The sequence below is a fragment of the Melospiza georgiana genome, chromosome 20 (assembly GCF_028018845.1).
Source record: "Melospiza georgiana isolate bMelGeo1 chromosome 20, bMelGeo1.pri, whole genome shotgun sequence".
In the NCBI taxonomy this organism is placed as follows: domain Eukaryota; kingdom Metazoa; phylum Chordata; class Aves; order Passeriformes; family Passerellidae; genus Melospiza; species Melospiza georgiana.
This window is the reverse complement of record NC_080449.1, coordinates 6090792-6113838: the sequence shown is the minus strand read 5'-3', so window position 1 is coordinate 6113838 and position 23047 is coordinate 6090792. Positions and strand designations below refer to the sequence as shown.

The 23047-nt window shown below is 43.4% G+C and overlaps 1 protein-coding gene across 1 annotated transcript in view; it reads left to right on the top strand.

Annotated features, from left to right (window-relative positions):
- Positions 1-23047, top strand: part of BRINP1 (BMP/retinoic acid inducible neural specific 1) — a 93474-nt gene that overhangs the window by 68450 nt on the left and 1977 nt on the right. The window contains exons 4-7 of the mRNA XM_058038037.1: positions 4223-4392; positions 5640-5745; positions 13325-13561; positions 18167-18389. Of these exons, the coding sequence (XP_057894020.1) occupies positions 4223-4392; positions 5640-5745; positions 13325-13561; positions 18167-18389 (736 nt within the window). The remainder of the gene's footprint in view (positions 1-4222; positions 4393-5639; positions 5746-13324; positions 13562-18166; positions 18390-23047) is intronic.

Sequence of the window (23047 nt, the reverse complement as noted above, 5' to 3'; positions counted from 1 at the left end):
TACCTCACCTCCAGCCTTGCCACATTGCTGTGTTTGTAGTGAACTTTGAGGAATTTCTGGCCATCTGTCTGTTCCCAGAGCATTCTGCAGACGCTGGCATGAGATTACATGTGTGCATGTGGTTCATGCACAAATTAGGCAGGTAGGTAAATTGGCACAGTTCCCCTGAAGTCCAGTGGCCTCTGGTGTGGTGATGTCCTTCAAAGATCCTTGGGCTGCTCTTCCAGTCCAGGCACCCAAACAAGTCCATCCCATCAGCAAGAAATGTGAAATAAAGGAGGTTTCCAAGCATTGAAGAGCACATGTGACTGCTTTCTTCAGGCCTTAATGAAGTCTGGGTGAAGATGAACTGCCATTTATTGAGGAATTCACTTTTCAAGACTGTGTTTTACAGAGTCCAAGACAGCCAAGTAGAAATTTTATTTTTTTTCTGCTGGTTTACTTTTTTTCCCGTTGACATTCCTCTTTTCCTTGCCACTCACATCCCTGAAAACTCAAAATAAGAAAGACCTTTGATGGTAAAATATATTTTTAATTTTGCCTAGCTGAGGTTGTAAATTATTCACGGGGGCTTGTTTCTTCCCCTGATTTTACAACACAACAACTTTAAATATGCAGAGACTTGTAATGAGAACTGGTGTTGGAACTAAACACCCCACAAACCCTGAGCATGGTGAGCAATGGTGGGGAGAAAAAGAGGATTTATCTTGGCAATGGCAGTCCCAGGGAAAGTGTGGATGAAGCTGGGCATGCATCATGCATGGAGGACACGTTCTAATTGTATTCTGGGGGCTAAACAAGAGCTCTGGGACATAAAACAAAAAATTAAAAAAAAAAAATCATGCTTTATATTAACAACCAAGGCACAAAAATCAGGACTTTTTCATTCCAGCCTGGCTCATTTTCACTAGAGGAATGCTGAGGCTGGAATCCTTGGCCAGAGGGCAGGCAGGAAGCCTGGGTGGAATCAGCATCTGCTGTCAGGTCACCAGCAGATCTCCTCTTGGATTTGGTCCCTACACAGCACTAACCAGGCACTAAGAAACTCAGCAAAGAAGAAAAATCCGTGCTCTGGGGCAGTGGGAATCAGTGATTTCCCTACAAAAATTGTCATTTTTTTTCTCCAAAGGAAGAAAACAGAGAAGTCCGTGAGTGACGATGCTTTTTCCTGACGGAGCAGTGCCCTGGCTCTCCCAGGAGCTGGGGTGTCCCCAGCAGAGCTCCAGGCAGCTCTGCCCTGGGTTGTGGCCGTTTGTGGCTCAGCCTGGTGCCCGAGGAGGTGGCAGAGAGTGACAATAATGCAGGAAATTGGCTGGCTTTGAGATGCCAGCTGCTGCTTGGTCCCCAGGAGGGTGGGACATGGAGCAGCACCTGAACGCTGCAATTTTCACACCTGGACACAGGAGGAACAGCTCTGGTGCCTTTCAAACCTGCAAAGAAGCCAGAAAAAAAACCCCAGCTCTGCTCCAGCCTGCTTCTGACACAAAGGCACTGGTGAAGGGTTGCTTTGAGGGCATCCGCGCTCTGGGATGGAGCGCGCAGAGCTGAGAGCCAATTTTCAGGAAAATCCCTCAAGGAAAAACAACTTTGAACATATCATTCACTTAATTAAAGGAGAAATTAAGACTTAATAATGCAGGAAAATTCTGTTAACCTCTCTTGATCCAGGAGTTGCTTCCCCATGTGACCCCTCCATGGGGATGCTGTGCTTTTCCAGCTCTGCACAGAGCTACACAAAACAGGTTTCCAGCAGCAGTGTCCCTGCTCAGCACCCCTCAATCCTAGGGACGGCACTGCTCCTTCAGGAAAAAGCATCATCACTCATGGACTTCTCTATTTTCTTGCTTTGGAGGAAAAAAATTGACAATTTCTGTGGGGGAATCACTAATCCTCACTGCTCCAGAGAACAGATTTCTCTTCCTCTTCTCCTTCTCCTTCTCCTTCTCCTTCTCCTTCTCCTTCTCCTTCTCCTTCTCCTTCTCCTTCTCCTCTCTCCTGATTTTTATGCCTTGGCTGCTAATATAAGGCATGATTTTTTTCCCAAGAAATTTGGTTTTTTCCCAGTTATTGGTGCAATTGATGAAGAGTTGATGACTGTGCATTATAGCTAATGGGAGAATTATCCCAGATCTTCCTTCTCCTGCCACAGCCTCACAAAATGGTGGTGAAACATAATTTCTCATTTTTCTCTGCTGCATCTCCTTGAAGTTAAATGCTTCTGTTACATGAGAGATCCAGAAATTCTGGCTCAAAATACACTTTCCCACTGATCCAGCCTCTTCAGTGGCAAATGAGTTGATTCATAAAAACTGAAAGTTTTTATTAAAAGTTCCTTCAAATCTCCCTGAAAAACACAAAGAGATGAAACTCAAAATTGCATTGAGTGGTCAGTGCAGTGACCACTGCTCCTCACAGTAATCACAGACATTTTATTTATCCCCTGTGCCTTTGGCTGTTTGCTGTATTCACCTGTTGTGCCTCATCGGATACAGGGGGCTCAATCCTCTGGAAAATGGATTGGCTTTGTTTGTGTGGACAGAGCCTGGTGTGGCAGAGCCTTGATCCCTGCCAAGGTCTCCTCACAAGCTCAACACATAAAAAATGGTAATGGTGATAAAGGAAATCAAAGCTGGTCATTTTCCAGGGAAAGTGCTTTTGTGAGAGGCAACAATGATGACTTTGTTACCACCACAGCTTTGATAAGTGGTGGAAGGCTAGTCTGTTATTTTTAACAAAATATTAAAGACGAAGTTTTACATGCCTAACTTCTCCACTTAGGTCCTGCAAAACTAATTAAAAGATTTCAACTGATCAATTCTTTTGATGAAAAGTACCTTCTTTCCACAAAAAAAGAAAAAAAAAAGTGAATTTTTCATCTCAAAGCCAAAGGCTGAATACTCAACATAACTATTGCTTGAAAAACTGAAATCTAATAAAAATATTTTGATTTTCCGCCAGAATATTTTTGGTTTGTTTTCAGGCATTTGGCTTTCAGATAAAAGCTGGAAAATTTCCAGGGAAAGTGAGGGGGAGGGCTTACTGGGATTTTGGGTTATTTTTTTCATATATGCAATAAAAGAAATAATTTGGATGAATCAAATTGTTTTAGCTAATAAGAATTTTAAAGAAAAGTAAGTCCTTGTTCTCGTAAAAAAAATTATGCAAAGATGATGAAAAGTGAAACATTTTTTGGCCTTGAAAGCAGTGGTACATATTTTTTGGACCATGCTATCACTGCCAGAGGCAGTGCATTCATCAGTGGTTCATCTATCAAACCAGAACAAGCACCATTCTTCTCATTAAGAGAGTTTTGTAGAAATGGCACATTCCTCCTCTAGTTGTGTCTACTCTTCATTTATTAAATCCAAGTTTCACGTGTTAAGGATGCAGGATGGCATTCCACCTTTTAAGACCTCTCACAATGCCAGCCTTTTGTTAAGAATGGCCTGGATTTTAATGCGTCTCACCCAGCACAAATTGAATTATTAGGTAAATAGTCCTCAGCAGCAGAGACCTGTTTTGTTACATTAAGGTCTCTGCTGATGTTTGTCGGTTCTTAACCACTTCTCTCCCAGATTCTCTGAGCTTACCATTTCAAAATCAACTGCTTTTGTCCCTTATCTTGTATAGTATTTTCACTCTCTACTTATATTACCTGGATGAGGCTCTGTGGGAGGAAAGAAGGCAGCGAGGGGGGTTAGTTCAAATTTTCTTATTTGTGCTTTCCTCTGATTAATTCCCTTTACTCATCCCCTTTCCCCTCCCCTTTTGCAATGCCACTGGGAGCTGAAGAGGTCCAAGGAACATTTGTTTGTCCACTGTACCTACCTGCACACTCTGTTCTACGTGCAGTCATCGTCCATCCCTTCTAGAAGTCAGGTCAGACAGGGACTTGCACAAAGTGAGATCTTCTCCTGACAGGTGTGCATCATTCTAGAGAACCTGCCTCAGGTGGGACAGATGGGCAAAGCTCTGCTGGCTTGAAAACTTTCCAAAATGTTTTCTAGTCAATTCAGTGGAGCTGCTTTACTTGTCTGGTGGACTCGGCCTTGCTGTCTGAATAGAGGAGGAGGTTTCTCTATGTCCTCCTATGATGCTGGTGTGGAAGAGTGGATTCCTCCAAGAGTGCTCTAGGTGTGGGACTTTTCTTCCTTTAGGTGCAGTGGATGACACCATTTTCTCCCTGCTTGCAGCCTGAAATCTCCTTTTCTCCCTGCTGCAGGAGAGGAGGCCTTGACCATGTACATGGACAAAAGCCGCCTCGACAGAAAGTCAGGAAACGCCACCCAGAGCGTTGAAGCCTTGCACCAGCTCGCCTCCTCCTACTTTGTAGATCGTGATGGCACCATGAGGAGACTCCATGAGATCCAGATCTCTACCGGAGCAATCAAGGTACCACATCCTGCCTTAGGAAGAGGGAAAGGATTGGCTTCCTTGTATGGATTCTCTAGGGATTTGGGGCAGGGCTTTGCCAGACTGATGTCTTCTATGAGCACAAGTTGTTTTGTTCCCAGGGTTAGGTTTGCTCTTATTCAGTTGAAGGATTGATTTCCCTGTGGTCACTAATGTCTGGAAAGAGGTGGGCATTCAGCCTGGTGGTTGTGTAGGACAGGAGACTTTCACTAAGTGTGACAGTGACTTCTGGAAGGGAGAGAGGGGGCAGAGGAGCCAGATCAGTGATGGAGGTTGGAAGGGAAAGGCGGGTCTGGGAAATTAACTCTGTGCCACCTAGGAGTGTTTGTCTTCTGGGGCTGTAAGGCTGCAAAACATCTCTCAGCTGAATTTGCAACAAGAAATGGTGAAAAACTCAGTGTGGCATTACTGAGGCTTCTGGAATGAAACGGACTGAGAGACAGCTTGGGGGTTGCAGCAGGAAGGAAGGGAAGCTGCTCAGAGAATACAAAACAGGGAAAATGGCTCTGCAAAGGCTGCCTTCTCTGAAAGCAATCATCCTACACTGGGCAGGGATTTTATTGTTGCTGAGTTCACTCCAGGGAAGGTGATGTGGATGGAGTCGTCATTGTTAGCCATTTCTGAAAGGTTTCAGCTCTCGTTATTGTTCTGTGCTGTCTCATGGCTGAGGCTGTTCCCTTCTGGATGGGAAATTGTATTGAGATATTGAAACAGTGACAGCAGATAATCACCCGTGGTGAATTCCAGGAGGGCAGGAAACCAACAGCAGCAGCACTGCAGGTCATCTGTGCCTCCATCCATCCTCAGCACAGGGCTGCTGTTCACATCTGCTGTGGGAGCACCAGGCACCACTGTGGGCTGGCAATCCATCTCTGTTTCTTGCTTTCCAATAAGAGAAGCCAGGGAATAATTCCTCTACAGACTACTTCTGATGTTCTCCAATGGAGATCCTCTGTGAGAGACATCAATCTGCAGGATCCCATTGCCAAACCTGAGGTACCCTAAAGAAAGCAGCCACAATTCCTTCTGATTTTTTAGCTTGAGACTGCAGCAAGCATTAGCAATGTCTGTGCAGGGTGGGGCATTCTTTCCCAACTAGGGAGGACGTGTTTTGGGTTATATCAGCTTGTGACAAGGAGTCCTTGAATTAAAAGATTTAAAAAGCTTGGGGAAGGTGCGGTGCTGCAGTCAAAGGGAACATTCTCTCTTTTCTACATCCTCTGTAGGTAACAGAAACTCGGACCGGCCCCCTGGGCTGTAACAGCTATGACAATCTGGACTCTGTGAGTTCTGTCCTTCTGCAAAGCACTGAGAGCAAACTCCACCTGCAAGGTAGGGCCCAGGGACCAGGGAGGGGGTGGAAATGGGACAGGAGTGCCCTTTGTCTGAGCCTTTCCCCCTCTTCTCTTTTCTGTGATTCTGCTGTGTCTGGAAGCTCCCTGCACACAAGGCTCAGCTGAGCAGAGCTAGGGCTGACCCCAATGAAATGCCTCTCTGCCACTGAATTTTGATGGACTTCTGTGCATGATACACACACCAACATTAAAAAAAAAGTGACCTCTTCCATCAGTTTTGAAGGAGAATTCTGCCCACGTCTCTCCGTCCCTCCCAAACTGCTGATTTGTGTAAGAGGTTTGCAGATCAGCTTTCGGGGCTCTCTAATGACCGTAATCTTTGGGAAAAGTCACAGAGGTTTTATTTGGATGCTAGAAGCCATGGCTTCAGTCCCAGATGGGGAGCTAGTCCAAAAGTCAACAGATAGAGGTCATGGCTGAATTAATAAATAAATACATGCTGGTTAGCAAGAAGTCAACTTCAGTAGAAGGAGGAAATTCACTGGGCATGTAATTCATGAAGGTTATTCCCAAGTTTTTTGACAAAATAAGGAAATGTGGGATTTAATTGCTAATTTGCCCAGATGGTTTTATTTCTCAAATCCTTGTACTTGCACAAATTTTAATTTTTCAGATGAATGGGCTACATTACATCTTCCGCTTTGAGTATAATTTGGCAAGTGCTGTTTTAATCTTTGGTTTCACAGAAACTGGGTTTCATTTACCAAGTAATGTTGTGGATATAATATTATTGTTGTTATTATTTGCCTTTAAAAATAATATGCAGGTTGTTTTCACTATGGCAGTGATTATCCAAATCACTGAGTTCTGGTTCTTACCTAATTAACAATAAGCAGTTTGAGAGGGTTTTACACTGTGGTGGTAGCTGCTGGTAATGAAAACCCAAGGATGACACATGAGATAAGTGGGGAAGCAGCTAAATCAGTAGGCAGCTCAGGTTATAGGCAGACAAGTGGGTAAATCAATAGAGTGCTATTGGTTATCTGATCCTACAAGAGAGGAGATAAACCAAGGGAGGGGGAAGGAGGTGGAGGAAAAGGGAAAAAATTGAGAGAGAGGGGATGAGGCTGTGATCTCTGATGAGAATAGACAGAGAACCTTGGGGGCCAACCACACATGGGTTTCATGGAGCTCCGAACCCAGTGCAGGGGGAGGCTGGGGCCAAAGCAAAGAGGCAGCGAGGGAAGGGAGGAAGGCAGGAGCTCTTCCTAATAGAACAAAGTGACCTCTAAAGCTCCACCTGAGTTTTCTACCTAATCTGGAGTGTGGTTCTTGGGATAATTACCCAGGATCCTTCCTCTGCTCTGAGAGGCCTCATTACAAATTAGTCACAGGGCTGCAGCAGGTAATGGATCGTGACCAAGTCTCCCCTGATCTGATTAGCAGCCGAGCATGAGCTGCTGACAGAAATCCATGTTCCTGCCTTTGTGTCACTCCAGCTCTGAGCCTGGCTCAATAAAAGAGCAGCTTCTTCGTGACAGGGAGAGTTTCTCTGTCTGAACTTGCTGCCTCCCAGCCCTGGGACTTGGGGTTTCAAAGCTGTGCCTTTCAGGAGAGACAGGGGATGGAATGTGGCGCTGAGTTGGCAAGGTGGTGATCAGCCAAAAGCTGGACTCGATGATCTTGGTGGTCTTTTCCAGCCTAAATGATTCCATGAACCCACGTAGGGTTTGGGAATGTTGGTTCTGGGGGAGGACTCAGTGATCATGGTGGTCTTTTCCAGCTAAATCATTCCATGAACCCGCATTGGGTTTGGGCAGGTCGATTTTGGGGGAGGATGGTGCAGGGTGTCTGGTGCTGCACTTGGGACAAGAAATAATCACTAATTTATAAACTAGTTACATACATAATTTATAATTTATATATAATTTATAACTAGATACTAGTTATAAACCAGTATACTTGTGGGCCCAGCATCCATGGCATGCTCTGAGGTATGTATATATATATGCATATATACATATATACACATATATATATATATATATATATATATATATATATATATGCATAATATTTATCACAGAAGGTCTCCTTTTTTCCCAACCCTCCCTGGAGCAAGATCTCTGTGGTGATGCAGGGCAGATTACCAGCAGCTCTACAGCAACCTGTTGAGAAAGGGGGATTTGTGTTCCCTGGCCAAGTGTCCTGGGCAGAAATTGGAAAATTTGACTAAAAAAAAGCAACATTTTGAAGAATTTCAGGAACTCCAAATTTCAGAGGCATGGCTTGTTGTATCAATACTGTTACTGACAGTATATGTCAATAGAGCATTGCACTATTTCAGTGAGGTACAATCCTTCTGTGCTGTTCCAAACTGTGCAACAATAAACAGCAAATGTTGCATATCAGGTCATTTTCTACATCAAATGTGGTCATATATTATATTCTATACATAATGCATGTTGTATACAATACTTATATTAAATATATTAAATTTCAATATGTAATATTATATTGTCCTATATGTGTAAATACCCATATATATTATACATCTATAACTACATAAAGAGATGTATTATATACCTGCATAGCATATATGATAGCATAACATTAGAATTTACATTACAATTACTATTAAAGCTTTTTCCAAGATGGAAAGAACAGTAATGGCAACACAAAACATTTCAGCTTTTCACTGCAGTGAAATGAGGGAGTATGAAAAAATACATTTAGAAAGTCAAAAGTGCTTTTGGAGTCAACATGCTCTTGCAAAATGCTTCAATGGAACTGCATTTTCAACAGAGAACTCTTCTGTGGAAAATGTTTCAAATAGCTCTAATTTAGAGCTGGGAAAATTTACCTCTTTTAATGCAGGAAGCCTTTTATATACAGTCTAAAGCCAAACATCTATCTCTAATAGTTTTTCTGGGTGAATTAAGGACATGTTCCCTTGTCAGACACTTCATATTCTGCCTGTAGTTATCTAAGACAAACCTATACCAAATCTGTGCTGCTCTTCATTTTTAAAGAGGAACTTCATGCTTTACAAAGTGGCAAAATTCTCTCTCTAATCAATTAATTACCTTCAAAACTAACATATCCAAGTCAGCAGCAAACTTCCATTATACATCTATTATCAGCTCCTGAGGCTGCTGTTGGGGATGAGCCCCTTCCTTGTGCCCCCTGGCTTGGATTGAGGGATTCTCCCCATGGAAATGATCCAAAATCCCAGATTTTAAGGCCAGTTTGCCTTTCTTCTTGGCTGTTGACATGATGTTGTTTCATCAGTTGACAGCAGTGAAATATTGAATACATATATATATATATATATATATATATATGTGTGTGTGTGTGTGTGTGTGTGTGTGTGTGTGTGTGTGTGTGTGTGTGGTTTTTTGGATGTTTTTAATGTCCATACAAATTTCTTAGAGAAAAGCACAGCATTTGGGGTATTTTATTAGGGTTGTGACTGGCAGCAGGGCTTTCCCTGCTAGCACAAGATGCTCAGTGGTGCTGTTATATTCCTTGGGATTACAGCTGTAATATTTCTTGGGATTACAGCTTTCCTGCTTTACAGGTAGCAACAGAAGCACCCAGAGCAGTGGTCTCAAAAGATTGATGCCACTTGTGCTTTACTGACAACCATAACCCACTGAATTCCAGAAATATTTAGTCCCTGGGCACGGGATAGAGCTACACATGAAAGAGAGGATGTCAGGATGAGGTGTTGCTGCTGGCACAGAGCTTGTAAAATCTCTTGCTGATATCCAATTACAGAGATGCCCAGAACTAAAGCAAAAAAAATTCAAATGAATAAATTGATATAAATGTAATTGATATGAAACAAATTGACATGCCCTTGTCTGGGGATGATGAAGAATCCGTGACTATTTACATGTACATATAAAAAATACTCCTGCGGAAACAGGCAGAGCAGTATTTCAGCTGTGAAATTTCTGGTTGAGCACCAGAAATTTCAGCTATGAAGTTTCTGGTTTCTTCTGGAAGAAACCAGAAACATTGGTTTCTTCCACAAGGCAATTCCTGGCTGGAAGATGTGAGTCACCTGTAATCCCAGCAACCTGTTTAAAGTCAGGGGTTGTGTTTGGAGTGGCTGGATTTGGGTGGCACTTGTGCAAACACAGCTCTCAGTGTGGGCTTCTTGTCAAATGCTTCAGGCAACTGGTGGGTTCCAGCAAAACTGCTTTTCTGATGAAGTTAAATATTTATAAAAGTGTTTTGTTGAGTTGGTGCTAAGTGTACAGTCTGATTGCCCCTTAAACATGATATTCTTCCTTACAAGAGGATATTTTCCTGGAATTTTATTTTTTTTCAGAAACCATGAGTTTTATGGGCAAAAAAGCAAGTATCCATGTGAAGCACTGCAGTGTTAAAATACGATGTGTTTTGGAGATTACAGAGTATTCACACTTCTGCATCTGCTGGAATGCCCCTTGCAATGGGAGGTGCTGTCCTTGAAACTTAGCTGCTTTTTCACCCCCATTCCCTCCAGAAAAAAAAAAAAAATTAAAATCTCTAAAGCCAGGATCATTTGTAGCTGGTACCAAGCAGCTTGTTGTGCTTTATCCAAGTTCAAATTCAAAGAGAAACTATGGAGAACTGAAGAGCCTGAGGTAATTTGATCATATTCAAAGAGCCAGAGCAGGTTGCTCCTCCATGAAGCAGAGTGGAAAATGTGTTCGTGGGACTTGGACCATGAATGAAGAGTCAGTGCACATCAAGAAGTCCAGCTCTGCTCTCATGTGAGCTTGAAAGCTCAGTGAGTACAGCTGCCTTCAGGCTCTCTGGTCCCCTTTGTGGATCAGTTCTCCCACAGCACTGCACTCTGATTCCATCCTGAAGGAAGGTTTGGGATCACTAATATCAGTGTGAGGATTTGGCAAGGAGCCATCCCTCTGTAGTGGTTGTTTCAGATAAATCATAGAATTCCAGAATGGGATTGGAAGGGACCTTAAAGCTTATCCCATCCCACCCCTGCCATGGCAGGGACACCTTCCACTATTCCAGGCTGCTCCAAGCCCTGTCCAGCCTGGCCTTGGGCACTGCCAGGGATCCAGGAGTAGGCACAGCTGCTCTGGGCACCCTGTGCCAGGGCCTGCCCACCATCACAGGGGAGAATTCCTTCCTAGTATCAAATCTAAACCTACTCTCTTTCTGTTTAAGTCACTCTCCCACATCCTATCATTACAATCCCTGGAAGAGGCTGAGCTTCAGGACTTCCTGAAGACAGCAGAAAGAAATCTGAGCTTCTTATTGAGACATATCTCAGAAAAGACCTCAAAGGGGTCTCAGAATAATGATCCCCTGCAGGCCAGTTTTGATGTGTTTGCAGGGATGCTGTCCTGGCCAGCTCTTTGTGTGTTCCTTCCAGTCCCCAACAGCAATGCAGAAAAGGCAGCAGGATCTATGCAGAAGTGTCCCTGGGCTGGAAATCCTTCCTTGTGCCAGTGTCACAAACACATTCCCAGCTGGAGGGTGCTCCAAGCCCATCCTGCCTGGAGGCTGCCAGTGGGGCCAGGCAGAGGGGCAGCTTGCTGCTCACCCAGAGCAGGGCAGAGGAACCAGGGCTCCCTGTGCCTCCCACAGCCCCCTGAGCCCCCACACCTGCTCCTCCAGAGGGACCTCATTAAGGCTGATGTGCTTCTCTGGATCCAAATGCAAAAGGGTAATGGGGGTCCCAGGGTCACCACCTGCTGTTTTTCTCTTGTCTGAGGTGAACACAACCCATCAGAGACGGGCCTGCACTCCTGAGAGGGGTCACAACCCTTTTTGCCATTCCCGCACGCTCTCATCCTCTGAATTATTGTCTGATTTTCATTCCACTCCAGTGAGCTGTCAGGCATGGCTCTGGTAATGCAGCGCAGCAGAAGCACAAACAGATGGGTGATTGACCCACGTGCCTTCATTACAGTGCAGCTCAGGACTGCCATAAACTGCTCACACTGCCACAAACCCCTCACACTGCCACAAACCCCTCACACTTCCACTCCATCTCTGCCCTCTTCCAAGGGAGGTCCCTGTTGGATCCAGGACATTCCCCTGGCTGCCCTGGGTGATTTGACACCCTGGCAGGGGGCTCAGAGACCTTGGCACAGAGTCAAAAACACCTGTGCCTTTGATTTTAGCCCATGGAAAAAATAACCAACTTTGTGTGAGGAGTTACAAGGCACAAGAGTTTGAGTAGAATGGTAATGAATTTGTCACAGGGTGAAAAAGTAGAATTTTGGGGTTTTGAGAATGGGCAAGATGGAGGAATTTGGGCATCTTTGCCTTTTAGAAGAGGCAAGATGGAGGAATCTGGGCATGTCCTGTTCTTCTTCTCCTTCTTCTTTTCCTCCATCTTCTGCTGTGGTGGTGGCACTTTTGGATTGGTTTAGAGTAGAGACAGGCTGTCTAACATAGGCAATAGGTATTGGAAAATTATTGTAAATAAAGTACATGTAGTTTTTAGTATAAAAAGCTAACAGCACCCCAAGGGCAGGGACTGTGCCACAACCCGACCTACTGGACAGATCTCAGCAGGTCAGAGAAAGAATGTGATAGATAAGGGAAAATAAACAACCTTGAAAAGCAGAACCAAGGAATCTCAACTTCTTCTTTGGTCGCAAGGCTGGGAAAAAAGACTTTTTAATACCTTGGGGGTCATCTCAACCACAGAAACCCGAGAGGTCCCTGGAAGGCTTGGAGTTGTTGTCCCCTGCCTCGTGCTCCACAGACACTGACAGGGGCTGACAGGCAGCACTGGGCAGGTAGGAGCAAACAGCTGGGCATCCTCAGGGAGATCCACAGGGAGGCTGGGATGGAAAACCACTTACACTGTGCACAGGGCAAACACTGAAACTGTTATTGCATCCTCGGGTACCTGAGCAAGGAGGCACTTACAGTGCTGCCTGCACAGATGGATGCATACACAAACACTTGCCATGCAGAAAGGGACAAGGGGATAGATCTCCCTGCTAATGTAAGTCTGCCAAGCAACACTGAAATCATCGGCACTAAATCCATTTGCACTTTTATAGGATTTGGCAAGTAGCCTTCCTAGCAGGGAGCAAGCTGTGAAGGCTCAGGTACCCAGCTCCTGTATTTATGCTGTGGGAGCTGGGCACTTAACTCTGCAAGGGACTTTTATAAATCCCCTCTCGTGGTATTTTCCTTTCTTCTGTTTTCTGTTGCTTCTTGTTTTCCCTTTCAGTGTGTATTTTCCTTTTTTCTGTGGAACCAAACCCATTTAGTATCTCTCAAAACAGGTCAGAGCAGCATTGCTTCTGAACTAGCACTTAGTTTCAGGACACAAAAAACAGCATATCTGGGAATAAGGGAGGCTTTGCATTCAGAGCCTTGTGCTGGGATCTGGGAATGGGGTGAAAGGGTTTTGGGGAAGGGGAAGTTTCTTGTCACCCTTCTCCTGCAGAGGAGATGGGCTCTGTTCTCAGCTAAATCACTACTTGCCCTAAGGAATGCAACTGGTACTTTCTTTATTCATGACAGCTTTTAATTCTTCACCATAACTTTGAAAAGAGGAACAAATACCTGAAATTGCTTTTTAATTTAGTTTTTTTTTTTCATCCATAACCGTGTTGTTGTCTCTCCAGGCCTCCAGATCATCTTCCCTCAGTATTTACAAGAGAAGTTTGTCCAGTCTGCCTTGAGTTACATCATGTGCAATGGGGAGGGCGAGTACATCTGCAGGGACAGCCAGTGTGGCTGCCAGTGCTCCGAGGAGTTCCCCCAGTGCAACTGCCCCATCACCGACATCCAGATCATGGAGTACACCCTGGCAAACATGGCCAAGACCTGGACAGAAGCCTACAAAGATCTGGAGAATTCAGGTAACTGAGAAAAACTTGCTTTTTCAATTTGTGGCAGGTTCAACCTGGTAGAAATCTTTTATTCCCTCAGTATAATGATCTAGTTTGGCTAAAAATTAGAAGATTTTAACCCAAACCCAGGATCTTAGTCTTGAAAGTCTTACTCTTTTTTCCTCTATTAAACACACAGACAGGAACACACACCACACATGGAATTATGTGTACAGGGATGTTTTCCATGGAAGTATGTGTTTGGTTAAAAATCTGATTTTTCAGACCAAACCATCTACAAATCTCTCTTTTAATAGTTCTACAGAGAAACTTCCACAATATGAATGACTCCATGTTCTCAGAAGGCTGATTTATAATTTTATGATGTTATATTATATTAAAAGAATGCTATACTAAAACTATACCAAAGAGAAAGGATACATCATACGGCTAAACAAGAATGATAATGAAAGGTTGTGACTGACTCCTCAGAGTCTGACACAGCTGGCTGTGATTGGTTATTAATAAAACACAATTCACATGTTTGGATAAACAATATCCAGGCCACATTCCAGAGCAGCAAAACATGGAGAAGCTGAGGCTTCTCATCTTGCCTGGAGAAGAAATCCTGGCGAAGGGATTTTTCAGAAAATATCATGGTGACAGGCTGGGTAACGCCAGGGCAAACCAGAAATGTGGATTTCAGGAGCTTTTTCCAGCTCAGTACCACACAAGCTTTCAAGGATTACTGGCAGTGCCTGCCAGCACAGTCACTGGTTATGTGTTAGCTGTTGTTAGCTCTGTCACAGCATCTTCACAAAAGGTGCTCGAGAGCCACAGGTTGGTCTCAGCAAACCCCTTCCCATCCCAGGGGCTCTAACCCAGCCCTGAGAAGGTGGGAGCCCCATGGAGAGAGGGGTTCCAGTCCCACATTCTGTCCTTGCTGCACTCCATCCTAGCACAGACCAGGGTAGATAATTATATTCAGGCTCCCTCCCCTTGAGATTTGAATGGGGGAAGGTGTTTTTCATTTGCCATGTTAAAGTGACATATTGCAGTGCAATTTCTGCCATATTCCACCCAGGGCTGGAGGCTTTTCAGGGCTAGATGGAGTGATTATCTTTATGTCTAAAGCTGCTGCATCTGATTCATCACTTTGATGCATCATGCGTGAACTTATCCTCTGAGATAGAAGTTGCTATCACAAAAGACTGCAGTATTAGTGTTTTGCTTCTTTGTTTTAATAAATATTCCCAATAACTGGAGGATTTTCTTCATTATGAACAGCAGAGGAGAAATCTCTGATGACATCTGAAGGCTTTTCCAATAAAGTGGACTGAAAGGCACAGGAGTGCTCTGAAAGCAAATACCATTTTGCACAGGAAGCCACTGAAAGCCCAAAACATTTGTATTCTGCTTCTGGTCTGTGTTGGATCCTCTGTTAATTTGAAAAAATTGTGCAGGGCGAATCAAGAGTTGCTGTGATTTGGGATAGTATCTTCAAAGTCAAGGAGGCTGCAGTGAACTGAAGCTGCTTTGAATCAGCTCAGGAGATTTTTTTCCCTGTGCTTCACTGCTTGTGGGTAAATTGAGAAAAATAATGCTGTCTTATTCTTGGTATTTTAGAATGGCTGGTCAAAAAAATCGGTGATTGTGGATTAAAAAAAAAAGCCAACTTTTAATTAAGTCATTTGGTGGAGTTAATTTGTTTGTTTGTCAAGGCTATTGGTTTCTGATGTAAATGGGTTTGTTGGTTTTTTTTTTAACACTGGCAGAAGGAAAATTTCATCTGTGAAAGAGATGTCTGACCTGTCAATTCCCCGTGGTGCCGCTTGTGATGCTGAGTCACTGCCATGGGACTGCCTTGGGGATGGATGGGGTGACTCAGCAGAAAGAGGGGCCAAGCTGCATCACGGGAGGTGTAGTTCCAGCCACCAGCAAGGTTTGCTGTGCAGAGGAATCAAATAACCACAAATGCAAACAGACATGTTAATTAATTGGAAATTCTCAGGGTTAAGAATGAAGCATTCCCAGAAACAGGGAATATCCCCATGCATACCACTGGCTTTCAGGCAGAGTTATAAATTAATATAAATAATGAAGAAACTATGTTGGTTTTAAAGTACTTTTCTTTTTCTTCATGACCCTAATTTTAAAACAACCCCATCCAGCTTTTATTTTGCCAGATTTGCTGCTCATTTGTTTTTCCCCCGACGTTGCACTGCGGTAGCAAAATGTGCACACTGCACCGAAATTCCTGCCTCGCCCGTCTCGATGAAAAATGTACCACATTCATCATCAGAGGGAAAAGAGCCTGGGCTCCTGCACAAAAAGGCTTTTGAGGAAATTGATTTATAAGGGGCGGGAAGCAAATGCAAGGCTTTTACTGCTGAAAGGTACCCGGAGTAATCAGCATGGTCAACAGAAGCAATTATACCTGATGGTGGTTCCAGAGGCACACAGGCAGGGTTGGGGAGGAGAAGGGCACTGGCAGCAGCACTAAAAACACAGTGAAAACCTGAGAGATGGCTAAAAAACAATCTCTTGGTTGTCTTTGGGGGAGAAAGGAGACCAGCAGATGTCCCAGGGATGTTGGTAGTGCAATGATGATGATTATTTTTAGGAGAAGGATGTGAACTTCCACTTACCATCCATGTCTGGATGGGACTGACTGATGTACAAATATCCTTTGTTGGGCAGCTAAGCAGGAGCTGCAAGTAAGAAATTTCCTGCATAGGAAATCTGTTATGCAAATATCTTAGACTTTGTACAATAGGATTTAAATTATCTGATTTTTTTTTCGCTAATTCTATGGATTATTTCTTTTTTTATTTGAAAATATGTCAGCCTTTATGAACTCTCCTTTTCCTTCTGAAAATAGGATGAAGGAATTAAAAAAAAAAAAGATTGGGAAAGGATCAGAAATAATGTAGATAATGTAGAGGAAAAGATGGCTATACTTCTTGTTGGCTTGTTTGGGAAGTTTATGGCAGGGTCCTAGTCCAGCTTCCCTCTAGAAGCAGGACCAAAGCCAGCACTAGGTCAGGTCAGCCTTGGTTTTGCCTAGCAGAGTGTAAAATGAGAGATTTTTATACATCTCTGATCATGTTCCAGCACTGCATTACCTCCAAGTGATGAAGGTTTTCAGTAAATCATTTTAATCTCTCAAGCTGCAAACTGCGTATTGCTCCTTGTTATAGCGAGTGTCTCTCAAAAGAGGAGTTTTGCTCATATCTGTGAGTACCTTTTGCTGTAATTAAATATCCCTTGGCCTCCTCTTTACCAAGTGAGACCAGTGCAGCTCCCCACACCTGACTTTGCAGAGCTCAGAGCACCTCGGTGTCCCTCAGCTCTGCCCTCCCAGTCCCTGTCCATCCCTTTCAGGTGGGTGCCCCAGGTGTAGCAGTGCCAAGAAAAGGTGAATATCAACTCCCCCAAGCAGGATTCAGCCCAATATGAAGTTTTTTTTCCAGTGAGAACAGGATATTGACCCACCTCAGCCCCCAGGACCTTCCTCCCAAGCCTGTGCTGACACCTGGGGTTTTTCCTCTCCTGGTACAAAACACTGCTGTTGTCGTTATCACATTTGATGGAGTTCTTATTGTCCCACTCATTGCATTTCTCAAGGTCTCACTGTGTCAAATATGGTTTTCTAGCATCAAAAATTGAGTTATTTTCCCCTGAGAAAGTTGGAACCATCTGGTTTTTCCTCATCTGAGGATGTCCCAGCCTGGTAATCAGTCTGAGCAAACCACCCTTCCCAGGTAGGAAGGAGGGGCTGATCAGAAACAGCATCAGAATTTCTGATTGTGATGAAAAAAAAACCCTCAAACAAACCCTGCATAACAGTGGTTTTTTTCATTATCAAACAAAATAAAATGGAAATAAAGTGATCAAAAAACAACAAACACAATAAACAGCAGCACTGAACAATATATTTTTCGATCAATTGGATTTGTTCCTTTGGCTAAAATTGACACCTTTTGTTCTCACCCGAGACCTGCAAACTATTTTATTTTATTTTCCTCATTACAAAATGCAACCCATTTTTCTTCAAATGGAGTTAAATGAGAGGTAAGAATCAAAATGTTCTTTTTTAAAAAATGCAAAAGCAGGACATTTTAACAGCATCCAAACCTTTCCTCTGGGGAATTTTTAAAGCTTTATTTTTCCCCCTTTATTTTTTTTAATTACACAGCAAAATACTTTGCCTTCAACAACAAACAGCATTTCAGGACCAGCTGAAAAACAATGTAAATGAGAACATTTTAAGTGAAAATGATTACAACTCCCAGCTTTTTGTTTATAACCCTTACACTATAACCCCATGTTCCAGGGAATTTCTGTGGTTTTGGGGTTTTTTTCCACCATGTACATTTTAAGTGTGTTGTTACACCTTGATATTCACTATAGGGTTTTTTTTTCTATATGGGTGCAGCAACAGCAATGGGATTAGTCACTTCCTGGGGCAGAGTGAGAGAGCAGCGAGGTAATGGACATCACCTTCCCCTGGCAGAGCTGATGGCCTCATCATCATCACCACCACTCTTTCTCAACCCTACCAACAAAACCTTTGTCGCAGCTCAGAAACCTCCGCATTTCTCCCCATTTCTTTTGTGTGCGTCTGTGTTCCAGATGAGTTCAAATCCTTCATGAAAAGGCTACCTAGCAACCACTTCCTGACCATTGGGAGCATCCACCAGCACTGGGGGAACGACTGGGACCTGCAGAACCGCTACAAGCTGCTGCAGAGCTCGCTGGAAGCCCAGCGCCAGAAGATCCAGCGCACTGCCCGCAAACTCTTTGGCCTCAGTGTCCGGTGTCGGCACAATCCAAACCACCAGCTGCCTAGGGAAAGGTACCTCCATCCTTCCTCAGGCATGGGGGAGCTGGGCTCAGGGGCTGGTGGAGCTGGGCCTGGCTTTGGGATTAATCCCAGCAGGCTGTGTTTGGTTGTGGGGAGGTGCTGGCGTGGATGTTTGGGGAAAACGTTAAAATCTGGAAGTTCCTGGAGGTGTAGGTAACTTTTGTCACATTCTTGATTCCATTCATATCCCTTCTGTGTGGCTTTACCTACCCAGGGGAAGGGCATCACTTATTCTTTAAGTTCTGCAAGAATATCTTCAGTCTGTTCTGCTTTTTTTGTTGTTTTCCCTCAAGATCCACAGCTGAGCTTTCAGCTTCCACTTGCTGTTCCAAGAGACATGTGGAGCACAAAGTCCAAGAACCATTCTTGGATTGTGCTCCTCAATATCTCCAGAGTGAAAGGAGAAGCTTTAGTTTCACTTGAATACATCACATTTTTGCTGTGAGATGCAGTGTGAACCTGTAAAACCTCACTGAGCAGAAGCCTGGCAGGGTTATTATAGGTGGAGAAAGCAGATTTTCCATTTATTGTAGGGGGAGAGAGCATTTTCCACTGCTACAGCAATTATTGATATCTAATAATCCCCTCCTGCTGGCTCCTTTCAGCCCTAACCTGTAGCTGAGTTGCTTAAAGTCATTTTTGGAGACTTGCATTTCTATGTTTTCATAAATATCTCTTGCTGTGTTCTTCTACATTGTCTGGACAGAAGCAATATGGAAAATCTTGGGGGAAAAATGAGTCTGAGTGCCTTTTCTTCCATGCTTCTCTTGGAAGGGTCAGGCCAAGTTAATAATTGAAGAGAAACTGTTTGTCCATTTCCTTCATTACCTAAATATTCTGTTTCAAGACAAAATTGACAGATTGACTGCTGTCTACAGCTCTCATCCAGCTTCCTGGCTCCTGAACACGCTGACTTTTCATTTCATCACTGTTCAGCTCAGAAAACTCTTCCAGGGCTTAACACCTCTTTAATTACCAAGAAATCTCATGTTTCTAGACAAAAATTTGATGGACTTACTAGGGATGAGGAGAAATATCTATTAAATGTAAGAGATTATGAAATAAAGTTTTTGGAGAGCTTCCTAAACCTGGCCCATCCCTGCCAAGTGGCTGAACTGTTCTGACCAGACTGAGTGCTGGAGGAGCCACAGGCATGTCCAAGTTGGAATTTTGAGTTGTTTTTGAATTTTTAACAACAACAACAACAACAACAAAGTGAAGCAGCAGCGAGGAAATCTCCATCCAACCATGCTACTCCAAAAGATTCAGACAAATATGTCTTCGGCATTTATCATCTATTTTAAAAACCCAGCCAAGCAGAAAGGGAGCCTCCAAGTACTACAATGAAATGTGGGGGAAGGAGGGTGGAATGGATGATGGCAGATGGGTTTTTAACTGACTGATGTGCTTGATTTGTTTAAGTCAACATCAGCAGGCATATTATAATTTCTTTTCTTGTTTGTCATTCTGCATCTGCAGCTAGGCAGGGGAGCAGTGTGGTAGGAGCTGTGTAGTGGAAGAGGTGAAGCCCATCTTTCTCCTCACAGAGCTGGGAAATACTCTCATTTTCTGATTGTTGCTGTACAGAATGACAGAGGCTTATCAAGCATGCCAGTGGCTTTGAAAGGATGGCTTGGTTCTATTAAGAGCAAGCCTCTCTCTCTCTAATACACATAATTGTAAGTCTGCATTATACATTCAAAGGCAATGTTAAAAAAAAATAGATTGCAGTTGATTGTCCTCAGGGAAAGGAATAGGTGGTGCTTCCAAAAGGAAAATAAGAAAAGAAGAGTAGAGATTCTGGTAATTAGGCTGATTCTCCATGACCCTTTGCAATGGCTAAGGAGACAGAAATATCTATATCTATATATCTATATATCTATATATCTATATATCTATATATCTATATATCTATATATCTATATACCTATATATCTATATATATATCATCTATATATCTATATATCTATATATCTACATATCTGTATATCTTTATATCTATATTTTATCTATATAAATATAGAAAAATATATAGATATATCAATATATAATATAGATAAATATACATAAATATACAAATATAAAAATATATCAATATATAAATATATCAATACAGATATATAGATACCGATATATTTGGTCTCTACTTCTTTTGTCCAAACCCAGGAAAGTTTACAGGTTTAAAACAGAGGTAAATCTGTTGGTTTAAAAAGGAGACCACTCCTCAGTTAATAAAACTTTGATGTCGAATGATCACCTGTAGTTTTATTTTAAAGCACTGGATGTAAAATAGAAATAACATCCAATGGAGAGAAGGGTTATACATGTTCTGGCTTGCAGCCAAAATACATCTCACAGTTGCTGAGGAAAAAAAATAGCATTTTTTACTTCACTCTTCTGTACAGAAAACCCAAAAGTACCCCCAGAGCAGCTAGTGCTGGTTGGAAAGTGAAAGGTGAGTTTACAAAGGAAATTATTTAAGTCCCTGCCTTTTTTCCTGCAAATAAAAACCAAAATCTCTCTGGCTGCCTGTTCCCAGCATTGCCAGGGAGCCACATGTCCAGTGAGCAATATTCGGAGAACACTGCAAAGTAATTCTCACCCAGAGCTTGACCTGCAGGTCGTATTTATTGTCACTTTAGAATAATGGAATCATTGAGGTTGGAAAAGGCCTCCAAGATCAGTGAGTCCAGCCTGGGCTTAATCCCCATTTTGTCACCCCAGCCAGAGCAGTGAGTGCCACATCCAGGCGCTCCTTGGACACCTCCAGGGGTGGGGATTCCCAGCACCTCCCTGGGAATATTTTAAATGAAGATCAGTGGCTACTCTGGTACTGGTTTCCAGCTCTTGAACAGTGGATTTTTCCAGCATCCTCTTGCTCTGACACCTCTTAGGTACAATGCCATGAGCCTGAGCCATCGGGGGGATGTGTTTTAAAAAGTTACCTCCTGTCAGCTGAAGGGCTTTGACTGGTGCTGTGTATATTCTTAACCTGTCCCAGTTGCAAGAAAAAATGGTGGAATTTATACCACTTTGCTTCTCTCTCGCTCTCTCACACTTCCCATTGTCTTGTTTGTAGCTGATGCCCAGCTCTGCCCTGGATTCTGCATTTTTATTTAATTACATCCTTTATTGCTGCCATCAGCAGATGGTGGGTAGTCTCCTGTTTCATTTTCTTCTTGGTTTTTTTAGTCCTACTTCTATCTTTGCTGAAAGCTAAGACATACACACACATTAACAAACAACCTCCCATCCATCCTCCACAAAGTTCATCTGGAGAACAGGAAATTTACTGGTATCCATTGTAAAATATCAGCTGAGGCTTCTTTCCCATTTTGTTCTGCTGGCTGTTAGTATAAAGAAGGACAGAACTATCCAGTGATTTTTTTTCCTAAGACAGAACACACCCAAAATGGACAAAATGTGATCACCTGACTCTAATTCATTCCATTTCTATGGCCTGGCAGTCCTTGGTTCAACAACTCAGGGGCATTATCAACACCTAAAACCTGTGTAAAGCATCAGTCCAGCACTGCACAAATCCAGGTGCATTCGACTGGCTTTCCAAACAGGATGTACAAAGATTCAGAAGGGTGGAAACATATTTGTATTGCTGAAAAGTGAGCAAAAATTCTCCTGTGAGCAGAAGACAGCCTCAGCCCCCTGGGATGGTTTGGAAATGCTTGTTGCTGTCAGCTTGTGGCTGTGTTTTACAGCCACACTGTGCTGTGCTGTCCCACCCCTCTGAGGCTGAGCTGTCCCAGGGATTAAGAGGAGCCCTGTGCATTTTTTGGGGATCAGGGGTGTGACTGTCTGCCTCTACAGCAGATATTTATGGAGGTCACTGCCTTGCTCCCAAGCTCCCCAGCCAGCCTTGTCCTTTCCACCAGCAGAAGAGCTCCTCTTGGCTGGAAATAGGGGGGAAGAGACCCTGGCAGCTCCGTACCACAGAAAAAATATGAAAAATTGTCTGTTCCCATATCCAGCACTTCAGAATTTTCCTTCTAATGCCCTTCCTTTTTTCCTTGTCCTTCTTTTACTCCTTTTCTTCCTACTCTTCATTCCTGCCTGTTCTCTTTCAGTTGTTGCTGTTGCAGTTTTTCCCTTTCTCCACCCTGCCCACTGTTTCTCTCTCATTTTTCCTTTTACCTGCACATTTTCCTCTCTTTCTTTCCCAACCTTTCTGCTTCTGCTCCTTGATTATTTCTTTCCTTCCAGTGCTTTCCTCTGTTTTACACTCTCATCCCTCCACTGGCTCCCTCCCCCTAATCATCTTGCTGTTCTTTGCTGCTGTATCATTTAATGCCTTCTTTGATACAGCCCACAGCTTAATGATTATTCGGAGGTCAGGCGATGCAGGTGCCATGAATTTCACTAATCCAGCTCTGAGAGCCTCTGTCCATAATCACTCCTCCTGTTCTACAGGGGCTGAATCCTAATTTGTCATTAGCCAGTCCTCTCACTGCAGCACTACCAAGAACTTTTTGCCCAGAGGAGACAATGAAGTATTCATTAGCCAGGGGGGAGGTGGAGGGGAGGGAGCAGCGGCTGCACACAGGGCTCTGCTTAGGGCTGCTGAGAAAGGAGTCCCTGTACCCAGCTTTCCTGGGGCACTGGGAAGGGGGAAAAGGGGGAAACGAGGCAACGTG